Consider the following 23,774-nt stretch of genomic DNA (forward strand, 5'->3'; position numbering starts at 1 on the left):
ACATAATGGGCTGGCAGCCTGGCAGAGCTTACTGTATGGAGAACTCACAGTATACTTAAAGTCTGATGTTTCTAAATAAAAGTGATCTAAGAGGAGGCAAGGGGCTAGAAGCTGTGCCACTGGAGCAGCATCCTTCACAACGTTCATCCTAAACTATAGTGATATGAGGCCCTTGAATGTCACACTCATCAAGCTTGCTAATCAGTTCAGTCATTTTATCTCAGTGAATAAAAAAAGAAAGACTGACGCATTTCTTCTAAAACTCATTCCTCAGAGAGAGATGTAGAAATAGAAGTACTTCATCTCTTAGCCAAAGCAAGAACTTCTTTAAGATAGAAGAGGATTTATTCCAATAAAGGGCAAGCAATTGCTTATGAAAACATTCTTTTTTCTAGGTTCATGGTGTGTCTTACTTTAGAATGGAGCACTATTTGCCCGCCAGAGTGATGGAGAAACTAGATTTATCCTATATCAAAGAAGAGTTACCCAAATTGCATAATACCTATGTGGGAGCTTCTGAAAAAGAGACAGAGTTAGAATTTTTAAAGGTAAGCATGCAAGATTACAAATGATAAGCTTTATATCTTTTTCAAGTAGGCAAGAAGTGTTAGAGGACACATATCTAAGAGTTCAAGTGCCAAAAACTGATACTGTGCATAATCTCATCTCATTTATTGCTGACTAAAATTATGATATTTTAATTCCCATTTTGTAAAAAAGGGAAATGAGGCTCAAAGAGGAAATGTAATGTTCCCAGAGACATGGGGCAAATATGATTTGAACCCATCTCTATCTGGCTGTTAATCCTATGCTTTTATCTTATTCCATACTCAAAATCAAAATACATTATACAGAAGAAGCAAATGAATTTGGTGAATGGCTTGATAAGAGAGGCAAGTTCCTACTGATTCTAGAATTATTTGTTTTGCTTTTTCTCAAAAGGCTTAAAATTCAGTTACATCCTTTAAAAATGGTCTTCCCACTAAATGCCAATTAATGTAGATGGGGGTAGAGAGTCAGAAAAAAAATGACTTATTAGGTTACAGTTCTATTAGACCTATAACCAGCTTCTATATGACCTCAGATAAATAGTGCATTTATGATCAAGAAAAATAGTACCATGTAAACTTCCAATGCAAATAGCAAATATAAGATAGTGTTCTATTGAAAAGACAAATTTTCAGAACATTCTTCTGTTTTAGCTTCCTAGGATGTAACAGTATGCCTTCCATTCGCTGCTACATATAGAAAGAAACCAAGTTTCCCAGCCCTGTGAAAATTTATGACAGGATTTTATTCACAGACTTACATTACCTTTCATCTAGTGTTCATGGAAAGAAAGAAAGGCAAGATGGTTTGTTCTGTTTGAGTCTAAATTTAAAGATATTAAATTATGGACCTACACTTTTCTTAGTTATTACATTTTTATACTTGTAGAAAGTAAGAAGTTACATTATAATTTTATTAATAAAGGTAGAAGGCAGATTGGCGCAGTGAAAAGAATTTGCATGAGGATTTGCAGGCAGACAGTCTTGCATTTGAATTCTTATTTCAACTAGCTGAGTGACCTTGGACAATGTATTTAACTTCTCTAAGTTTCAGTTTTCTCCCTGTAATTAGCATGCCTAATGAATATTAGGTTGCCCTATTCCTTCTAATAATATATTCTGTTACTTCATTTCCCTTTAACTTCAGCATCTTTCTTCTAACTTAAGAAGTTTTATCTTGTTAACACAACCTTCTAAGGCTTCACTTTTGCTATATATTATGTTGCTTTTGAAATATCTTTTGTAAATCTGCTTTATTGAAGTATAATTTATATACAATAAAATTTACCATTTTTATGTGTTCGGTGAGTTTTTAAAATATATATGCCATTGAGCTTGGGCATAGTTATGCATGTCTATAATCCCAGCTGGTTGAGAGGCTGATGTAGGATCACTTGAGCCTGGGAGTTTGAGGCTGCAGTATGCTTTGATCTTGTCACTGGGTTCCAGTCTAAGCAACAGAATGAGACCCCATCTCAAAATAAAATAAAACAGTAAAGTAAAATAAAATATAAAAATATATATACAGTTCAGCACCACAATCTTGAGAACAAGGGTTAGCAAACTGTGGCCTGCCTGTTCTATAAATAGTTTTATTGGAACTAGTCCATACTCATTTTTTAATATATCATCTGTATCTGCATTCATACTACAACCACAAAGTCCAGTCATTACAATAAAGATCATATGATCCACAAAGCCTGAAATATTTACTATCTGACCCTTTACAGAAAAAGCTTACCAACTCCTGATACAGCATATTTCGAATACATAAAGTTCTCTCATGTCTCTTTATAGTCAGTCCCCTCCCCCTACCTCTAACCCTTAGCAACTACTGATCTACTATTACCGTAGTATTTTTTTTTTCTAGAATGTCATGTAAAAAATAATATACAGTCTTTCATGTCTGGCTTCTTTCACTTAGAATAATACTTCTTTTTGTTTCTGTTTTTGAGACGGAGTCTCACTCTGTCTCCAGGCAGGAGTGCAGTGGCATGATCTCGGCTCACTGCAACCTCCGTCTCCCGGGTTCAAACATTCTCCTGCCTCAGCCTCTTGAGTAGCTGGGACTACAGGCACGTGCCACCACGCCCGGCTAATTTTTTTTGTTTTTAGTAGAAACATGGTTTCACCATGTTGGCCAGGATGGTCTCAATCTCTTGACCTTGTGATCTGCCTGCCTCGGCCTCCCAAAGTGCTGGGATTACAGGCGTGAGCCACTGTGCCTGGCCTAGAATAATACTTTTAAGATTCATCCATGGTGTGGTATATATCAGTAGTTTCTTTTCTTTTTTTTCTGAGTAGTTTTTATTTGTGCAAATGTATAATTTGTTTATTCTTTTCATTAGTTGATAGATATAAAGCTGTTATAAACATTCCAGTTCACATTTTTCTGTGAACACAATTTTTATTTCTCCTGAGTAAATATCTACCAATAGGATTGCTGGGACCTATGGTAAGTACGTGTTTAACTTTGTAAGAAACTTCCAAACTGTTTTCCAAAATCGTTGTACAGTTTTACAGTCCTACCAATAGTGTGTGAATTTCAGTTGCTCCACATCCTTGACAACACTTGGTAGTTTCAGTCTTTTTCACTTTAACATTTGAAATAGGTGAGTAGTGGTATATTATTATGGTTTTAATTTGTACTTGCCTCATTACTATTTACGTTGACCCATCTTTTCATGTGTTTATTTGCTATTTATATACCATCTTTATTGATGTGTCGAATGAAACCTTTTACCCCCTTTTGTAACTGGTTATATGTTTCCTTACTGTTGAGAAGTACATGTTCTTTAAATATTCTGCATACAAGTCTTTTATCAGATATATGTTTTACATATATTTACTCCTAGTCTGTGGCTTGCCTTACATTTTCTTAACATTGACTCTTCTTTTTTATTTTTAAGAGTCTCACTCAGTTGCCCAGGCTGGAATGCAGTGGTGCAATCTTGGCTCACTGCAGCCACTACCTCCCAGGTTCAAGTGATGCTTCTGCCTCAGCCTCCTGAGTAGCTTGGATTACAGGCGTGCACCACCACCCCTGGCTAATTTTTGTATTTTTCATAGGGATAGGATTTTGTCATGATGGCCAGGCTGGTCTCAAACTCCTAGCCTCAAGTAATCTGCCTGCCTTGGCCTCCCAAAGTGCTGGGATTACAGGCGTGAGCCACTGCGCCGGCCAACATTAACTCTTGATGAGCAAGTTTTCAATGTTAATGAAGTTTCCAGTTTTTTTATTTTCTAGTTTATGGTTTTTATGTTCCATCTAAGAAATTTTTGCCCAACCCAGGGTCACAAATACTTTCTAAGTTTTATGCTTTTAGTGCCTGTATTTAGGTCTGTAATCCATTTTTGGTTACATTTCGTATGTAGGGTGAAGTAAGGGTTGAAATTCACTTTTTTGGCATGTGGATATACAGTTGTTCCAGTAACCTTTGTTGAAAAGATTATCCTTTCCACATTAAACTACATTGATACAGTGTGTTAGTCCTTTTTCACACTGCTGATAAAGACATATACCCAAGACTGGGCAATTTAAAAAGAAACAGGTTTAATGGACTTACAGTTCCACATGGCTGGGGAGGCCTCACAATCGTGGTGGAAGGTCTCACATGGTGGCAGACAAGAGAAGATAGCTTGTACAGGGAAACTCCCTCTCTTAAAACCATCAGATCTTGTGAGACTTACTCACTATTATGAGAACAGCATGGGAAAGACCTGTCCCCATGATCCACTTACCTCCCACTGGGTCCCTCCCACAACATGTGGAAATTCAAGATGAGATTTGTGTGGGGACACAGCCAAACCATGTTCCGCTTCTGGCCCCTCCCAAATCTCATGTCCTCACATTTCAAAACCAATCATGCCTTGCCAACAGTTCTCCAAAGTCTTAATTCATTTCAGCATTAGCTCAAAAGTCCATAGTCCAAAGTCTCATCTGAGATAAGGCAAGTCCCTTTTGCCTATGAGCCTATAAAATCAAAAGCAAGTTAGTTACTTCCTAGGTACAATGGAGGTACAGGCATTGGGTAAATACAGCCATTCCAAATGGGAGATATTGGCCAAAACAAAAGGGCTACAGGTCCCATGCAAGTCCAAAATCCAGCAAGGCAGTCAAACCTTAAAGCTGCAAAATGATCTCCTTAGACTGCATGTCTAACATCTGGGTCACGCTGATGCAAGAGGTGGGCTCCCAAGGTCTTGGGCAGCTTTGCCCCTGTGGCTTTGCAGGGTATAGCCCCCCTCCTGGCTGCTTTCATGGGCTGGTGTTGAGTATCTGTGGCTTTTCCAGATGCATGGTGCAAACTGTCATTGGATCTACCATTCTGGAGTCTGGAGGACAGTGGCCTTCTTCTCACAGCTCCACTAGGTGGTGTTCCAATTGGGACTCTCTGTGCAGGCTCCAGCCCCACATTTCCCTTCCCTACTGCCCTAGCAGAGGTTCACCATGAGGGCCCCGCCCCTGCAGCAAATGTCTCCCTGGGATCCAGGAGTTTCCATACATCCTCTGAAATCTAGGCGAAGGTTCCCAAACCTCAGTTCTTGACTTCTCTGCACCCACAGGCTCAACACCATGTGGAAGCTGCCAAGGCTTGGGGCTTCCGGCCTCTGAAACAACAGGCCACGCTGTACCTTGGCCCCTTTTAGTCACAGCTGGAGTGACTAGGATGCAGGGCACCAAGTCCCTAGATTCTACGCAGCAGAGGGACCCTGGGCCTGGCCCACAAAACCATTTTTTTCTCCTAAACCTCCAGGCCTGCGATGGGAGGGGCTGCCACAAAGGTCTCTGACATGCCCTGGAGACCTTTTGCCCATTGTCTTGGTAATTAACATTTGGCTTCTTGCTACTTATGCAAATTTCTGCAGCCAGCTTGAATTTCTCCTCAGAAAATGGAATTTTCTTTCTATCACATTGTCAGGCTGCAAATTTTCCAAACTTTTATGCCCTGTTTCCCTTTTAAAACTGAATGCCTTTAACAGCACCCAAGTCACATATTGAATGCTTTGCTGCTTAGAAATTTGTTCTGCCAGATACTCTAAATCATCTCTCTCAAGTTCAAAGTTCCACAAATCTCTAGGGAAAGGGCAAAATGCTGCCAATCTCTTTGCTGAAAAAAATAAAATAAAATAACAAGAGTCACCTCTGCTCCAGTTCCCAATGGGTTCCCAACAAGTTCCTCATCTCCATCTGAGACCACCTCAGCCTGGACCTTATTGTTCATATCACCATCAGCATTTTTGTCAAAGCCATTCAACTAGTCTTTAGAAAGTTCCAAACTTTCCCACATTTTCCTGTCTTCTTCTGAGCCCTCCAAACTGTTCCAGCCTCTACCTGTTACCCAGTTCCAAAGTCACTTCCACATCTTCAGGTATCTTTTCAGCCATGCCCCACTCTACTGGTACCCATCTGCTGTATTAATTCATTTTCACGCTGCTGATAAAGACATACCTGAGAGAATGCAATTTACAAAAGAAAGAGATTTAATGGACTTACAGTTCCATGTGACTGAGGAGGCCTCACACTCATGGCAGAAGGTGAAAGGCATGTCTCCCATGGAGGCAGACAAGAGAAGAGAGCTTGTACAGGGAAACTCCCCTTTTTAAAATCATCAGATCTCATAAGACTTATTCATTATCATGAGAACAACACAGGAAAGACCTGCCCCCATGATTCAATTACCTCCCAATGGGTCCCTCCTATAACACATGGGAATTCAAGATGAGATTTGGGTGGGGACACAGCTAAACCATATCATACAGCTTTATGTCACCATTTACCAAAGTGTGTTGCTATGGTATGGTATTATTCCAACAGGTCTGCCAAAGACTGACAGAATATGGAGTTCATTTTCACCGAGTGCACCCTGAGAAAAAGTCACAAACAGGAATATTGCTTGGAGTCTGTTCTAAAGGTGTCCTTGTGTTTGAAGTTCACAATGGAGTGCGCACATTGGTCCTTCGCTTTCCATGGAGGGAAACCAAGAAAATATCTTTTTCTGTATGTCCATTTAACCTCTTTTCATTATATTTTCAAATGTTATTACCAACTTCCAGTATAACATATTAACAGACTTTCCTTAGACTCTGCCATTCAATGGGGATAATACATCTTAATACTATTTAACTCTTCCTTTGTAGTTGTAGAAAGTATTATTGAGATTTTATTTATGTCTGTTTTATCAACAGGTGATTTTTAAGATTATTACACATTCCTGACTGGTTATATACTCAATTAACTTTAGTTAAATTACAACCAGGTTGAATTCTCTGAATAAGTCAGAACTTATTTTAGGGTTGTAACGTCTCACATGGAGAAATCCTCCTAATATTTTTAAGATAGATAATTATCTTAACCCTAGTGAACCTTGTCTGGCCCAATAGTAAACCCCCTCGTAGCAACTGTTATTTGAATCTCAGAGGTACAGAGACTTACTGGATTTTATGAATTAGTCCCAGGACTTTCTGCAGTTTTAGATTTTTGGTGTACAGCTCTCTATAGAGATAAAGTTAGAAAATGATTTTTAGAAAATAATATGCTTATGGAAGATAGTTAGCGATAAAGGCATATTTTGATTTTGGACCTAGTTGGGATACCTGAACATTAAAGTTCCATTGGCCAACTTCAGAGATGAATAAAAAATATTAATATGTTCAGATGTTTGTTTTCCTAGTGGTATTCAGGAACTACTGATACCTTTAGTTCATATTTAGGCTAAAGTATAGTCTTAGCAAAACAGTGTTTATGTAATTACCAAGGTCCTGATGAATCTGGATAATCTTCAACCCTGAGACCATTTCTAGACCTAATGGTTAATTGATTGAAACCAAGAGATATCACAAGATTGCCAAATAATATGTTCTCCGGACCACCCACATCTTCTCAAGATTGTCAGGACCAGGAAATTACCTGGGTTTAATTTACCTTCCCCCAGTGGAAATGCTGGCAGAGCCCACGTCTGAAGGAAACCTTAGATTAATTAAGTAGAAATCCAGTTTGGACCATTTTGAAAAGGCGACAAGTCAAATAATCACACAGCATTCAGCTCTATGTAATTTGCCAAGCTACCACACTGACGCCCATATATAGAACTAGCCGTGATTCGTTCATTTTTAAAGATCTGCGGGAATAGAGAATAGTTCACATTCCCACTCAAATTATTCCTATATTTAATAGCATTCATTTATCCTGAAGTTCTTTCTCTAACACAGAACTCTATTTTTTTAACCCTCCTTTTTATTTCTGCTAACCTCTGGGGAAGTGGAAAAGTTACCATTTGTCTTCTCATATCTCACAACTGAGTTCTCTCAAGCACATTTCTTATCCAGTCCATCCATTAACACTTGGAGAGAATCAAATATTCTTCGTATGTGTTTCAAAACTATACATCTTTCTTAGATATTAAATCATCTATACTATCACTTTTCATAATTAATATGAACCTCTAACCTATCTCTGCATTTTTGTGTGTGTGATCTTTGCTGCCTTTGGGTGTTTTATTATAGGTACTGGTTCTGTAGTTCTTTTGACTGATCAATTAAGAAGATTCTTTCATGTTAATGCTTGAATCAGTGAGAGAGTTTTACAACTATAGAGTTCAGTGTCTTTGCAAATTCCTTGACAGTGGTTAAGTGGTATGTTTGTTAGGAAAGAAAAAATGTTCTCCAAGTATTTGAAGATTTACTTGGTATACTACTGATAATCAAGATACTAGTTTGTTGCTACTGTATCTTTAGCTCCTCTCTAATACTTACTGATTTCTGTTTCTAACAAAGAAAACAGATTTAATCCTGGAGCTTTAATTGGCAACAATATCTAGCTAGAATTTAGCAACGTTGTTTTATTTCTAAAGTTTCTTTGAATTTATACAAGTAAGAAAAGTCCATTGAAAAATTTATAAATAACCAAGGCTAGAAATTGTAAAGATGACATGATTGAAGTCTGGGTAATACTCTTATTATTACAACTCTTATAAGCCTACTAAATTTGGTTTTTCCATGCCTATTTCCACATTTGAAGTAAAGACAAAGGACATGAAGTAGAATAATCTGCACAGTGGCCAAGAGCTAGAGTACAGTCTAACTGAACTTAAGTGATTCTCCAGTGATACTAGTCTTAGATCCCCGACATGTTGAACACAGGTCTCTTAAGGCATGGGTCACCAGCAAGCCTCACCATATAGGTCACAAATTTGAGTATGCTCTCTTCCACAAGAGATGTTCATTTCTCAAGAAATTTCAGAGAGATGAAACTGATTTGGTGATTCTCCTACTTTCCCTATATTTGGCACAAATCACTATCTCTAAATATGAATGTGTTTTATCTCTCAACCCAGCAGTTATGTTACCAGTACCTCTCCATCTCACATTTTCTTTAATTTTCCACAACTTCTATTCAGCCTTTGTGCCACCCAGACTCTACTTGACTGAATCACAGCTCTTATTGTTATATATTAATAAAAAAATCTTGTTAAACTTTCATTTTCTTTACCCAATAGAGTAGAACACGTATTTATTATTTCCTTTCCAAACAGTTTTGGTGTTTGTAAACATTACCATAAATTCAAAATATCAATAATCTTATCAAAGGAATCAGTTTCCTTTGTTGATGACTGATATATACAATCTAGATTTAGGCTACAATTTCTGAAAGTGGCAAACAAAATTAATTTATTTCTTGCATTTGTTTATAATAATACAGTCATGTGCCATGTAATGACTTTTCGGTCAACAACTGACCATGAGCAATGGTGGTCCCATAAGATTATAATGTTGTACCTTTACCACACCTTTTCTGTGTTTAGATATATACTACACAAGCAGTTGCCACAGTATTTAGTAGGCTATACAGGTTTGAAGCCTAGGAGCAATAGGCTACACCATATGGTCTAGGTGTGTAGTAGTAAGCTATCCCATCTAAGTTTGTATAAGTGCACTTCAGGATGTTTGCACAATGACAAAATCACCTAATGATGTATTTCTTGGAACATATCTTTATTGTTAAGTGATACATGACTATATAGGATTATATTTATATTAGATGTAAGTCAACACCCAGTGCCTAATAACAGGAAATATAAATAATATCTCTACTTATTATAATTATGAATACCCCTGGTTAATATTGTAGAAAAAGAAAATCACATTGCAAAATACATCAGATGGAATAAAACATGCCTTCCAGACAGACAACGGTAAGGTATGCCAGTACCTGCTGCACCTCTGCTCTTCCCAGCATAAGTTCCAGCTACAGATGAGAGCAAGACAGAGCAACCAAGATGCCCAAGATATTGGTAAGGAGAAACAGACTATTTCAGATGACTCCTGGGAATATGCAGAATTTTTGCCATCAAGTTTTAAAAGAACTGCCATGTTTAGGATGAAAACTTACAGTGTATATACATGTTAAATGGCTAAATCAAGTCTATAAAGGTGTCACAGATGAAACCACTATTTCAACTTCATGTTCACCCTGAGAGAAGACTCCTAGGGAGTACCTGTTGAAATGTCCATTTTGTGCTTAGCAATGAAAGGCTAGTTGATGTAAACATTATAAAAGTTTGGGCCATGTTCTCTACCCTCAGTAAACTTATCCAATATTTTGAAAGGTAAGACCAACATGCTTGAAACAGCAATACACAGTAGAAGTTCAGGATTTCAGCCAGGCACGGTGGCTTACGCCTGTAATCCCAGCACTTTGGGAGGGCGAGGCGGGTGGATCACGAGGTCAGGAGTTTGAGACCAGTCTGGCAAACGTGGTGAAACCCCGTCTCTACTAAAAATACAAAAAATTAGCCAGGTGTGGTAGTGGGCACCTGTAATCCCACCTACTTGGGAGGCTGAGGCAGAAGAATCATTTGAACCTGGGAGGCAGAGGTTACAGTGAGCTGAGATGGCATCACTGCACTCCAATCCAGGTGACAGTGCCAGACTCCGTCTCAAAAAAATAAATAAATAAAAGTTCAGGATTTCAATAACAGATTATATTGTACAGACTTTATGACCTATACTGTTAGAAGAGGGAAATCAGAGACTAGAGTACTGGACAGGTGGCACTTGAATTGGATATGAAGGATAAAAATAATGCAAGTAGTTTTAAAATAAATGGAAGGGCTTTAGAGATGAGGAAAAGAATATAGGAAACAAGGCAGACGATGGGGGAAGTATGCACCCAGAACAGGACAGTGAAGAGACACACTGTATAGTTTTCTGGGTGGCAGATTTACCACCTATTTGTTTTACTTGGGTGCGTCCCTGTTCTGAGATTGAGATGGATAATCATAGTGCCTAATATAAATGGTCAGGAGAATGGTTTTACTTTCTTTTGAAAAGGAGTCAGCAGAAGAAACTAATCTGACTCTGAAAAAATATCTCAATCAGAACTGAAATGTTTATATTTCAGAGAGATAAAACTGATTTGGTGATTTCTGCAATTAGAGATTAAAATTATACAAAATTTAATTCTGCATAGTAAATTATTACAGGTATAAGTGAAACAGTCAGAAGTATGTGATTTAAAAATTTAATGGAATAGCACTGATGACCTTGTGCAGCAGGATCCTATGAATTCTTTACCCAAACTGTTTCATATTCAGAAAATATTTTCCCCATAAAAGCAGACTGAGGTGATGGCAACCTATGACTAGATGTTTCTCAACCTTTCAGAATCATGATGGGGGTAGAGGTTGTATGCTGATTTAAAATGAAGATTCCGGGAACTTACATAAAACTCAGAGAGCTACAGTCTTTGGGAATTTGGACCCTAGAATATGTACTTTAACAGGCTTTCCTCAGTAATTATTATTTTATTTTATTTTTTTTTTAAGACAGAGTTTTTCTCTTGTCGAAATCTTGTTTTGGTGCAGTCTCGGCTCACTGCAACCTTTGCCTTCTGGTTCAAGCGATTTTCCTGCCTCACCCTCCAGAGTAGCTGGGATTACAGGCACCTGCCACCATGCCCAGCTAATTTTTGTATTTTTAGGAGAGATAGGATTTCACCATGTTGGCCAGGATGGTCTCAAACTCCTGACCATGATCTGCCCGCCTTGGCCTCCCAACTCAGTAATGATTTTTACACATGCTAAAATACAATAACCACTGCTATAAAGTAATCTCATTATTCTCTTTCTACTTTGCTCTGCTAGAAAGTTTATATGCTCTTATATATTTTCAAAGTATAGTGAAATATCAGACCTATTAGAGCCATCACCGTTCTTACTTTGACTAATATTCTATTCAGTACAATCCATAACAACTGAAGGTTACTTCGTTACGGTTGTAGTATAATGAACAGAATCAGAAGACAGAAGTTTGAAGTTAGTCTCTCATCCTCAACATTTCTTATACTGAAGAACAATATAGTATAGCAGTTAAGAGCATGAGCTCAGGAGCCAAATTGCCAGTGGTAAACTAGGCTGTGTTACTTACAAGCCCTAAAACCTTGGGCAAGCTACTTAAACTTTTTGCCTTAGTTACTTCATCTATAAAATGATTACCGTAAGATAATACCTATATCAGAAAGTTGTGAAACGAAAATGAATTCATACATGTAGAGCCCTTTAAAACTACCTGGCAAAAAATATTCAGTAAATATTTACTGAAGTATTCATTATCATTATTGTCATCACCATCATCAACATTGTTTTACCACTAGAAGATAGTACTACTACTATACTATATGCTGCTACACTATGTAATAGCGGTAATAGTAGCAGCAGCAGCAGCAGCAGTAGTAGTAGATGAATGAATGACCTTAGCAAAGTAAGTGACTTTTTGGAATCTCAATTTCTTCATCCATGGAGTGGGGGCTGGGGATACTGTTGTGTATATATATATGTATCACAGGTTTACCCCCAGGATCACAACAGCCATGTATCCTTGCTCTCATATGTGAAAGCACTTTAAGATGGTGTGATCTGTATCTTTCCCCTTGGCTTATAAGTAACTGTCTGCCTATTTATTTGTACTACAAGTGAAAACAACTGGTGTTATCTGTGGGAGGTTAATGGGCTAACAAATGTATGCTGCTTCTTTAGAGTCATAGAATATTGGTGCTAGAACCTTACAGGTCATTAAGTTCAAAATTTTACTAATGGAAAAACAGGTTCAGAGAAGATAGTGTTTTGCCCTCATGTCATATATAGAGGTCATATCTCTTAATTCCTAATCCAGTACACTTTCTGTTTGATGAATTTCCCAAGAACTGATTTGCATGGATTTAAGATTAATCAGTTATTGAGCATTTACTGTTTGTAAGTGCACAGTACTATGGGATAAGAGAATAAATGAAGTCCCTCTCCTAAAAAGAGAATATGATTAAGCTGACGATATAAGGAATCACAAAATGGTAGCAGGGACTGAGCAGAAACAGATTAGGAAGTATGAATTGCAGACTAAGTATGGAGCTAGCAAGCCTTTGTGTTCAAATTTTAAACATTAATATTAGGATACAAGTTCATTCTAATCCATGTTGCAGTTCTTTCCAGGTAAAAGGCAGTAGGAAACACCAGATAAATGGTTGGTTTATGATCCCATCCCATATCCAAGAGGAGGCTACAAATGGATTTGAATATATTTTTATTCCCTAATATGTTCACAAAGCTGACTAAACTGAGCCAGCTATCCTTATTCCTGCCAAAATTTGGTCTATATTTTCTTTAAGGATGGAGAAATCTGTTGGGTGTAAAGGCATTTCCTTCTGAAGACTTCATTTTGCTTGTTTGATTACAGGCAACTCATAAAGTAAATGAAAATAGAATAGTGTTGTTTGCTCTAATAAAAACTTTATATTTTGAGGTAAATATGACAATGGGACAATGGGAATTTTTTTTTTTTTTTTGAGACGGAGTCTCGCTCTGTCGCCCAGGCTGGAGTGCAGTGGCCGGATCTCACCTCACTGCAAGCTCCACCTCCCGGGTTCACGCCATTCTCCTGCCTCAGCCTCCTGAGTAGCTGGGACTACAGGCGCCCGCCACCACGCCCGGCTAATTTTTTGTATTTTTAGTAGAGACGGGGTGTCACCGTGTTAGCCAGGATGATCTCAATCTCCTGACTTCGTGATCTGCTCGCCTCAGCCTCTCAAAGTGCTGGGATTACAGGCTTGAGTCACGGCGCCCGGCTTGATTATGGGAATTTTTAATGAAGGTGTATTTTTAAAAATCTTTGGTTTTTTAAGGTCTTGTTGTAACTTGGTGCCCACTTCCATTTCAGAGAGAGATAATTGAATTTTCCTAGTGACAATAAGGCATGTTTCTTTAAACTTAATTCTGATGCATGAAGATTAAAAACCTTTAATGTTTTCCTACCTCTTTATGCCTGAGAGAAAATATCAATTATTAATCTTCCTAGGAAGTAGAAGATAAATGAAACAATCCAAGAATCTAAGTCAGTAATCATTTGATATTTTCTTTCTTTCTTCCTCCTCCCCTCCCTCTCTCCTCCTCTGTCTCCTCTTCCTCCTCCTCCGTTTTCTTCAAGGGAGACATTTTCTTTATAAAAGGAAGTTCCCAGTTGTTGTATGTAGCAGTCAAACTTAATTCCATGTAGAATGCAACAACATAGAATTGCTGCTTTCCAGAGGGGATCAAAGGTAGTGCCTTGTGATGTGGGTCACTAACTGCATGAAAAACTAAATCATTTGAAATCCTGCACTCCTATTCTTCATTTACATATACTGCAATGCTTTTGTTATTAGCCTCAAATATTAAAATATCACTGTGACACTGGTTCTTACAAAATAGAATAGCCAAACACTTGTTATAAAGTATCTGTAAATTTAGCCTCTATAAGACAACTTTGGATGTGTATTTGGGAGTGAAAGAAATTGAAGCATAAAGAGGTGCCCTGCTTCCTGATCATGTTAATTTACAGATACTAAAACAGACAGATTAGTACTGTTTGATTCTCCCATTCCTCTGTTGCCTCAGATAAATCATTAAGTCAGCCCAGTGAGAAGGTGGGTTTGGCATAATAGTGAAATAACAAAAGGAATAATTTGCCATAAATGCTTTTTTTTTTCTGTAGCAGCATTATTGAGATATAATTCAATACCATACAGTTCACCCATTTAAAGTATGCAATTCACCATCACCACAATCTGCCTTAAGCTTTAAAAACTCTCTGGGCAAAACTCCTCTGCATAGCTTTTACAGGTGTGTGTTCACCATGTCAGCCCATCCAGGTTTCATCTCTGCCTCTCCCTCTCCCTCTCCCTTTTCTTGGGTGCTGATATTTTAGCAGAGACAGTACTAGCATTGAAAATTTCTGTGTTAAATGTCATTCTTACTTCTGACTGAAACCTATAAGGAATTTGGTGTCAGCAAGCCTGACCCCCAAACATTGTTGAGTCCAAGAAAATCATTAGATGAAGCAGGAAATGTTGAGTAGGCTGCAACTAAGAGAAAGCTAACGAGATGAAGATGTGGTATGAAAACCAGATCTTCAACCCTCCTTTTTAAAACCCTGATTGCCACACTTTGAAAGCTACCTACTTATGCTGGCAATCAAAATGATTAAAAACTACATGCTGCTTTTTTATTAACATAATTATTCTCATAAAGGTACTGTGGCGTTTCCATCATGTAAAGCAATCCTATTTCCTTGTAGAGAGAGCTTCGTTTAGGAGCCTGAATCTCCAAGCAGAGTCTGTTAGAGGATTTAATATGGGACGAGCAATCAGCACTGGCAGTCTGGCCAGCAGCACCCTCAACAAACTTGCCGTTCGACCTTTATCAGTTCAAGCTGAGATTCTGAAGAGGCTATCCTGCTCAGAGCTGTCGCTTTACCAGCCATTGCAGAACAGTTCAAAAGAGAAGAATGACAAAGCTTCATGGGAGGAAAAGCCTAGAGAGATGAGTAAATCATACCATGATCTCAGTCAGGCCTCTCTCTATCCACATTGGAAAAATGTCATTGTTAACATGGAACCCCCACCACAAACCGTTGCAGAGTTGGTGGGAAAACCTTCTCACCAGATGTCAAGATCTGATGCAGAATCTTTGGCAGGAGTCACAAAACTTAATAAGTAAGAACATATTAACTAAGCCAATTACATATTTGTAAATTCTACGTTTCATACATTTTTTTTGTTTTGACGTTTTATTGTTTTCACCATATTTTTTTACATTAACACTTCCCTCCTACCTTCCTTTTCCCTCTTCAGTTCAAAGTCTGTTGTGAGTTTAAATAGAAGTCCTGAAAGGAGGAAACATGAATCAGACTCCTCATCCATTGAAGACCCTGGGCAAGCATATGTTCTAGGTCAGCAAAAACAAGCTTACCTTCTTTGTCCCGTACCTCATGCTCAGAGGGAAATGAACAAGATCATCTTAATTATCAAATTATTTTGGGTTCCATGTCCTAATTGCCAAAACTGAATATAAATTTTAGGCTACTTAAAACACACCAAATCAAATTAACACGTGATTTAACAAGTGATTGCTTCATGGTACAGACTATTAGCTTCTCTTTTTTTCCCCCTCAGACAGGGTCTTACTCTGTCACCCAGGATGGAGTGGAGTGATCATGGCTCACTGCAGCCGCGAATTCCTGGGCCCAAGTAATCCTCCCACCTCAGCCTGCTGAATAGCTGTGACTACAGGCATGCAGTACCACACCTGGCTTTTTATACTTTTTTTACAGAGACAGGGTTTCACCGTGTTGCCCAGGTTGGTCTTGAACTGCTGGACTCAAGGGATCTGCCCACCTTGGCCTCCCAGGGTGCTGAGATTACAGGCTTGAGCCACCACGCCCAGTCTGTTAGCTTCTCTTGGTCACAGTAGCTGTGACAGTCTTACTAAGACTGTCGTGTGCCATTACTTTAGATTACCTTTTTTGGCTTTTCCTTTCAAGCCAATGTGAATGAACTCTGGCAATTCTATAGTTTTGGAGAAACACTTACTTAGGATGCTTTCAGCTTAGCAGGAACAAAATTGTCTCTAAAACCTTAGATAATTTTATGAAATATGCTATGATGTATAGGTAGAAATGCTTAAGTGGATTTCAGTTTCTTCAAATTCTCCCAGATAGCAGGGCATATTATTTAAGTGAGGTTGTGTGTGTGTGTGGGGGGGGGGGGGGTGTGTGTGTGTGTGTGTGTGTGCATGTGGGCATATATATCTATATATATATGCACATACACACACTACCTTTTAAGATAAATAGTTCAGGTTTCCTGTTGTCTTGTGCACCTTAAAAGGGAAATGCACTGGAGTCGATCTTTTAAACACAGAGATCTGAACTACTACTCAAAATATGAAACAGCATGGGAAACGAAAGGGAAACGAGGATTGTTTCCCTTCTGTTGTCTTACGAAATACTACTAAACTCTCTTCTTAGGCCCAAGGTTTGTTAATTTATCTCTAATTAACCACAGTTTCCTTTTTGTATTCTATAATTGGATTCAGGGTATGTGGAGTAAATGAAGACAAAAGAGAACTCTGCATTATAATACATAAATATTTATGGAAGCAACATTACTTTATTAATGTAGGCTTTCGCAGCTTTCAGAGATTATACTATCATCAATTTAATTTCAGTCAGTTAAAAAAAACTTAGATAAAAGGCAAGATTTCATTCTATAGGTAACTATGTGTTGAAAATAGGCTAAGAGATTGATCTTTTAGGAAATACTTTTCGAAGTATATTCACATATAACGGGGCCTCATACATTCTAAACTATTTTCATTAAGAAGGCTTTGGTCTACATGAAAATTCATTACATATCAGAAGGAAGATAGTAAATATTCTACAGAAAACATAAAACACTCTTAAAAGGAAATTTTTCTGCATTTTGTATTTATTCATTCTTACTATTTGAATAATGAATTTTCTTTTAACACTTGAACAAATGAAAAACTCATTCCAGTTTCATCATTTTCATGTTTGATATATCAAAATATTTTCAGAAACAATATGTTTGTGTTTAAATTTATGCTGCAAAATAAGTTATTATTCTTAGCTACTATTTAAAATAGTGAAAATGCCCATTGGAGGATGTTTTCTCAATGTAAATGCAAAATGTTGCTGCCTTATTGTTTTATTGATTTTTATGAACTTATCAGAAGAAATTACTTCGATATCTAGCATCTGACCATCTTATGAAATGTCTAATAATTTAATTTATGCCACAGGAACGACTATGCATAGTTGTGGAAATTCTTCATCCCAAGTACCCTTAAAAGAAAATGGTAGGTTTACAAAACGTTTTTCCCCTCATTTCCATCATTTCTTTTCTCTTTTCTTGTACCTTAATGAGATAGTCTTGGACCTAACAATGAAGAGTCTTGAGTTCCATGCCGAGGATTTAATCTTACATTGAAGTTAAAGGAGAGTTGTATTTTTCAGCATCATGGTGATGTAATGGGACCTCTGACTGAGGCTAATGTTGATGAAATGACAAATTAGAGATAAGGACACTAATTGGGAAGCTAAGATAATAGTTCAGGTGAGAGATAATTTCTATTAAAAAGAGTTTTAACTGAGGCAGTTATTTTAAAGGGATGCTTGAGCTGAATCTTGGGGGGAAAGGAGGATTTATTCAGACAGAACAATAAAGATAAGCATTCCGGATCAAGGGCATAGCATGGTCAGAGACATGGAATCATGAGAAAAGAGATTTAGGGAACTGCAGGAGTCTCAGTATGGTGGCATGTGGGGACCAGGGTGAAGTTTGAGAACTAAGTAGGACCAGTTTTTAATCTTATGCTAAATATTATGAGGAGACTTTGAAGACTTTAAATGCTGAGATTATAGTTTAGAAGGAATCTAAGAAACAAAATCATAGGAAGAAGACCAGAAATGTCCAGTGACTTGAACATCATTGGCTTCAAAATTTTTAGAATTTAAATTGCAAAGTATTTTCATATACTTTATCTTATTTGATCTTTCTGACAACTTTCATGAGTAGAAAATGTTTTACTACTATCTATACACTACTTTCCTCCAAAAATGTTTCAGTCTTAGACTCCTAAAGTTGAAATAATTAAAAGCCTGATGAAGAAAGAAGCCATTCTGTTAATTAAAATTACTAATACATCTAAACTTGATGAAGTTGTAAATTTAGTTTCAATATTCCTATAGCCAGGGTAAAACAGAAGGCATAAGACTGAACTATATAGAATTGCTGGGGTTTTTTAGGTCAAAACTGTCAAACACCAGAGTGCTATTTTGTATAATTCTCATTCTCTAATTAAAATACACATACTAATTCTTTAAGAGAGAAAAAATTTTCTTGGAATTAAAATTGCTTTTAAAAGTAAAACTACACACAATGTCTTAAATACTCATAGCAAATGAAGGTAAGGTTTCTTTCCTTCTCATTTTATTTTTGAATGTATCAGTCCTCAATATGAGGGCCTATCATTAAAGAAAAAATTATTGAACTTATACTTGGACCTAAATTGGTAATCCTGTTATATAGCTTTCTAGTGATCAAACTCCTTACATGAACTGAATTTATACCTGTATACCTGAAATACCTCAGTTATTAACATGTCCATATGGTAGTAGAATGCCTGTATACCTGAAATGCCTTAGTTATTACCACATCCATATGGTAATAGAATGCCCGTATACCTGAAATACCTTAGTTATTAACATGTCCGTATGGTAGTAGAATGTCTGTATACCTGAAATACCTTAGTTATTAACACGTCCATATGTAGTAGAATGCCTGTATATGTGAAATACCTTAGTTATTAACACGTCCATATGGTAGTAGAATGCCTGTATATGTGAAATACCTTAGTTATTAACACGTCCATATGGTAGTAGAATGCCTATATACGTGAAATGCCTTAGTTATTAACACATCCATACAGTAGTAGAATGCCTGCGTACCTGAAATACCTTAGTTATTAACATGTCCATATGGTAGTAATTATTGCCTAACAGTTATTTAGTATGTACTGTGTGCCAAGCACTGTTCTGAGCATTTTTTATTATTTCTTATTTAATGCCCACAACAATCCTATGAGGTGAGCGTTAATGTTATTTTTTTTTTTTCACAAATGAGAAACCAAAGCATAGAGAGTTAAGTTGTGCAAAAGGTCACAAAGTTAGCAGGTAGTAGAGCTGTGACTTGAACAAAGGCAATCTGTTTCTAGAGTCTACGCTCTAATCTACTCTTTAGACCTCCTCATAATGTGATCATGCCTAAGTATTATTTCTCCCTGCTAAACTTTTGAAAGAAGCTAGATAATAACCTATTCAAGTATGAGAATTTTTAATGTGTTTTAGCTTAGGTTATGGTGAAAAAGAATATGAATGTACATTGGATAGCCAATGAGCATGAATTTACATTGGGTAGTTTCTCTATTTAAACCTTCAGAAGCCTTAAAATCTCACCTGCCCTGGACAGTAGGGCCAATCCACCTTCATATAGAGGTATGCCTCAGTTAGCTTGCAAACAAGGCTATATTTTCCTCAAAACTCTCTTTGAATCTGGCCAAGTAGCCTGAATTAGTACTCTGTTGAGAATCAAGTTTTCACATAATAAAGCATGGCAAACATGTTTTTGCAAATAGTGTAACTAAGGATCAAAAAGTAAAATTACTTTCCCATGCGTCAAATATGGAACCTCTTACTCTAATTTCAGTGTTTTTCCTGCTGGTCAGGATTATTAGATGAAAATTATAAATCAACATCAGTTAATATTAAATCATTCATCACTTAGAGTATTATATTCACTCTTACCTTTTTTTTTTTTTTTTTTTTTTTTTTTTTTTTTTTTGAGATGGAGTCTTGCTCTGTTGCCCGGGCTGGAGTGCAGTGGCCGGATCTCACCTCACTGCAAGCTCCACTTCCCGGGTTCACGCCATTCTCCTGCCTCAGGCTCCCGAGTAGCTGGGACTACAGGCACCCGCCACCTCGCCCGGCTAGTTTTTTGTAGTTTTTAGTAGAGACGGGGTTTCACCGTGTTAGCCAGGATGGTCTCGATCTCCTGACCTCGTGATCCGCCCGTCTCGGCCTCCCAAAGTGCTGGGATTACAGGCTTGAGCCACCGTGCCCGGACTGAAATTTGAAAGAAAAGATAAAAAAGTCATGATTCTTCCAATCTCACACTTTGAAAAGGTAATATGGAAAGGATTCTAATCCCTTGATTAATTGTGATTTCAAAAACAAAAGTTGCTCAACTTAAAAAATAACAGTCGTTATTTTCCTTTATAAGAGTAAAAACAAAACTATGTAAAACTTTTCCAAGAATTACGTAAAATTGATTTTAATGTTTCTTGTTTTACTGTAATTATTATACAGCAATTGAAAAGTAACTTTTAGCTAAGTTTGTCATGTTGCTTCCTGAAGTGTCCAAACCACAAACTGTAGATGGTCACCAACTTATCATGGTTTGACTTTACAGTGGTGCAAAACAAATAAGCGGTCAGTAAAAATTGTCTTTTGAGTACCCTTACAACCCTTCTGTTTTTCACTTTCAGTACAGTATTCAATAAATTACATGAGATAGTAACCACTTTATTCTAAAATAAGCTTTGTTTTAGATGATTTTGTCCAACTATAAGTTAACACAAGTGTTCTGAGCATATTTAAGTTAGACTAGGCTAAAGCTAGGACATTTAGTAGGTTAGATGTATTAAATGCATTTTTGACTTAGGGTATTTTCAACTTTTGATGGCTTTGTCGGGATGTTTAAAACCTACCACAGTTTAGTGCCTTTTTATTCTTAGTTGGGATGAGAACCAGAGCAACTCAGCCATTAGTCTCCTTAAGCCATTTTCTCTTTCTTCTTTCATTTTATTCTGTCTTTACTGCTTGGAATTTTGCTTTTCTGGGAACTGTATGCCTAATGGACATATTAAGTATCTATCATAGAATAATGGATTTCATCAGTGTCCAAGTATCCCAATTCCTGAACAGTGGGTGTTTAAATGTGAAACTTGAAGGAGGAAATGGAAATTTAAAGCAATGATCATCATTTAATCATTTTACAAAGCACTTTGATTTAACATGTTCTCTCTTACCACCTCATCAGTGTGGTCACTTAAAGGCTATACTGATTTCAATTCCTAATGTGACCTCACCCCCTTATTTGTTTTATTTAATCGTATGGGTTTTGTTCTGTGTTGTTTTGTATTCCTTCTAGCTAAAAAATAGAGCTAATTGCCTATTTTTTGATAAAAGGATCTTGGATACTTAAACTCATTGAGCAAGGCATTAAATAATGGATGGGCTTTTGCTTAGGATTACCTAATATGTAAAGTATTTCACACCATTGTCCAATGATACTTTTTGAAATTTAATTAATAAAATCATTAGAAATGCCGAATTACCACTACTCTTATTGCTAATAACTAACTTTGGGTCAAAAAGAAACAACAGAATAGGAATATATACTCTACAGAGAGCTAGCAAACTTGCACCAAAACAGTATTGAGATAGAAGGCTAATTCACTCCTGAGAGGAAATTATTGTTGTTACTGTCTTTTGAAATTAAAAGAATTTATTTATACAATATGAAGTATCACATTACATCATTTAAGCATCAATACAAGTTTTGTGACAAAATTACTATTTGTTTTGTGACATATTAATACAGTGTTAAGTCCGTGGGTTGTTACATGTTGCACATACAGAAATAAAGTCTGTTTTCATACTGATTTGGTTGTTACAAAAATGCATACCAAGGTTTAAGGAAATTCTGGCTTACAGTTTAGTGAAACCAAAACCTCTCATTTTCAGAAAGCTTCAATATACTTGAGAAGTATGTAGAGTTGAATTTGAAGATTCACTTTACAAAAATATCCTTAGGAATATGTTGAACAAACTCACCATCGCCAACACCTTCACACACAGACCAATTTGAACTGTCATTGTAATTGATGTTAGGAAGTGTGTGTGTGTTTGTGTAAATGCTTGAATTGCAAAGTGGATGAATTAATTTGATAAGCATGTCAATTAAGTGTCATATTTATTGGTTTAAGAGGTTATTTGTGAATGATTAGCCTACTTTAAAAAACCTAGTGGAAATAAGAAAAAATAAATTCTAGTTCTCATGATGACATTCATTCAATTTATTTAACTAGGATTTATCAAGTACTGACTTCAGGCATTTTAATGGGCACTGATACTAGTTATTATGTTGAGCAGGTCACAAAGTGTTACTCCTCATCTGCAAAACAATGGTTAAAAATCCCTTTACTTGCAAGATTGTTTCACAAATAGAATTTGAAATGAATGAAGATCCTTTGAGAGTACATGTGCTAGACAAGGAATTATTAACAGGACTATTAAAAATAGATCCAGTTTCTGACCAGGTGCTGTGGCTCACACCTGAAATTCCAGCTATTTTGGAGGCCTAGACAGGAGGATCACTTGAGGCCAGGAGTTCAAGACCAGCCTGGGCAACATAGAGAGACTCCATTTCTACAAAAATAAAAAATTAGCTAGGCGTGATGGCACGTGCCTGTCATACTAGCTATTCAAGAAGCTGGGGTGGGAGGATCTGCTTGAGCCCAGTAGTCGAGGCTACAGTGAGCTGTGACTGTGCCACTACACTTATCCTGAGCAGCAGAGCAAGACTCTGTCTCAAAAAAAAAGAAAAAAAAATCTAGTTTCTTCTTGCTATTTGACTCAAGAACCTATTAAGAATATTTTACTAATTATAAATTTAAATGTCAACCATTAATTAGAAGGAATGTTTTAATATATTGAGCACTGTCAAATTCAGGGAGTCGATTGTGGTGTAACAGACAGAAAACCTAAATTGAAAAGTTCAGCTCTTTCCTGTGCTAGCTGACTAAATTTGTGCAAATCATTTAACCTATTGAGGTTTATTTAATCATTTGTAACTGAAATACACTTATTTCAAAAGGATAGCTTATGAAGAATAAATGTAATATGTAGTCATTTTATAAATTATAAATCACTATAAAAATATAAAATGTTAACAGTATCAGTAAACTTAAAATACATGTTTAAGTGACTGAGCAATTAACATACTTTGTTAACATTTAAATTGTTAAAACAAACTGACAGTCTTAATGCCTGAGCATGTTATATTTATTTTTAAATTATAAATTCCCAATAGATGTGCTACACAAAAGATGGAGCATAGTATCTTCACCAGAAAGGGAGATCACCCTGGTGAACCTGAAAAAAGATGCAAAGTATGGCTTGGGTAAGTCACTGTGAGATTCTTGAAGGTCTATGATTCTTGAGGATTCAGAGGAAAAGTCTATAGCATAGCATTGGCATTGCAGCACCAGCTCACTT

The 23,774-nt window shown here is 36.9% G+C and overlaps 1 protein-coding gene across 18 annotated transcripts in view; it reads left to right on the forward strand.

The window, feature by feature from the left end:
• Positions 1 to 23,774, forward strand: part of PTPN13 (protein tyrosine phosphatase non-receptor type 13) — a 229,972-nt gene that overhangs the window by 144,662 nt on the left and 61,536 nt on the right. For 10 of the 18 annotated variants that reach the window (XR_012434937.1, XM_045393346.2, XM_065545226.1 and 7 more), the window contains 7 exons: positions 396 to 548; positions 6,367 to 6,549; positions 9,679 to 9,841; positions 15,153 to 15,570; positions 15,709 to 15,806; positions 17,678 to 17,734; positions 23,590 to 23,679. Coding sequence is in view for 17 of the 18 variants with exons in the window: in XM_045393346.2 (XP_045249281.2) it covers positions 396 to 548; positions 6,367 to 6,549; positions 9,679 to 9,841; positions 15,153 to 15,570; positions 15,709 to 15,806; positions 17,678 to 17,734; positions 23,590 to 23,679 (1,162 nt within the window). In the remaining variant the exon portion in view is untranslated. The remainder of the gene's footprint in view (positions 1 to 395; positions 549 to 6,366; positions 6,550 to 9,678; positions 9,842 to 15,152; positions 15,571 to 15,708; positions 15,807 to 17,677; positions 17,735 to 23,589; positions 23,680 to 23,774) is intronic. The other 8 variants (XM_074040085.1, XM_074040087.1, XM_074040086.1 and 5 more) reach the window with 3 other exon arrangements.

Source organism: Macaca fascicularis, chromosome 5 (genome assembly GCF_037993035.2).
Source record: "Macaca fascicularis isolate 582-1 chromosome 5, T2T-MFA8v1.1".
In the NCBI taxonomy this organism is placed as follows: domain Eukaryota; kingdom Metazoa; phylum Chordata; class Mammalia; order Primates; family Cercopithecidae; genus Macaca; species Macaca fascicularis.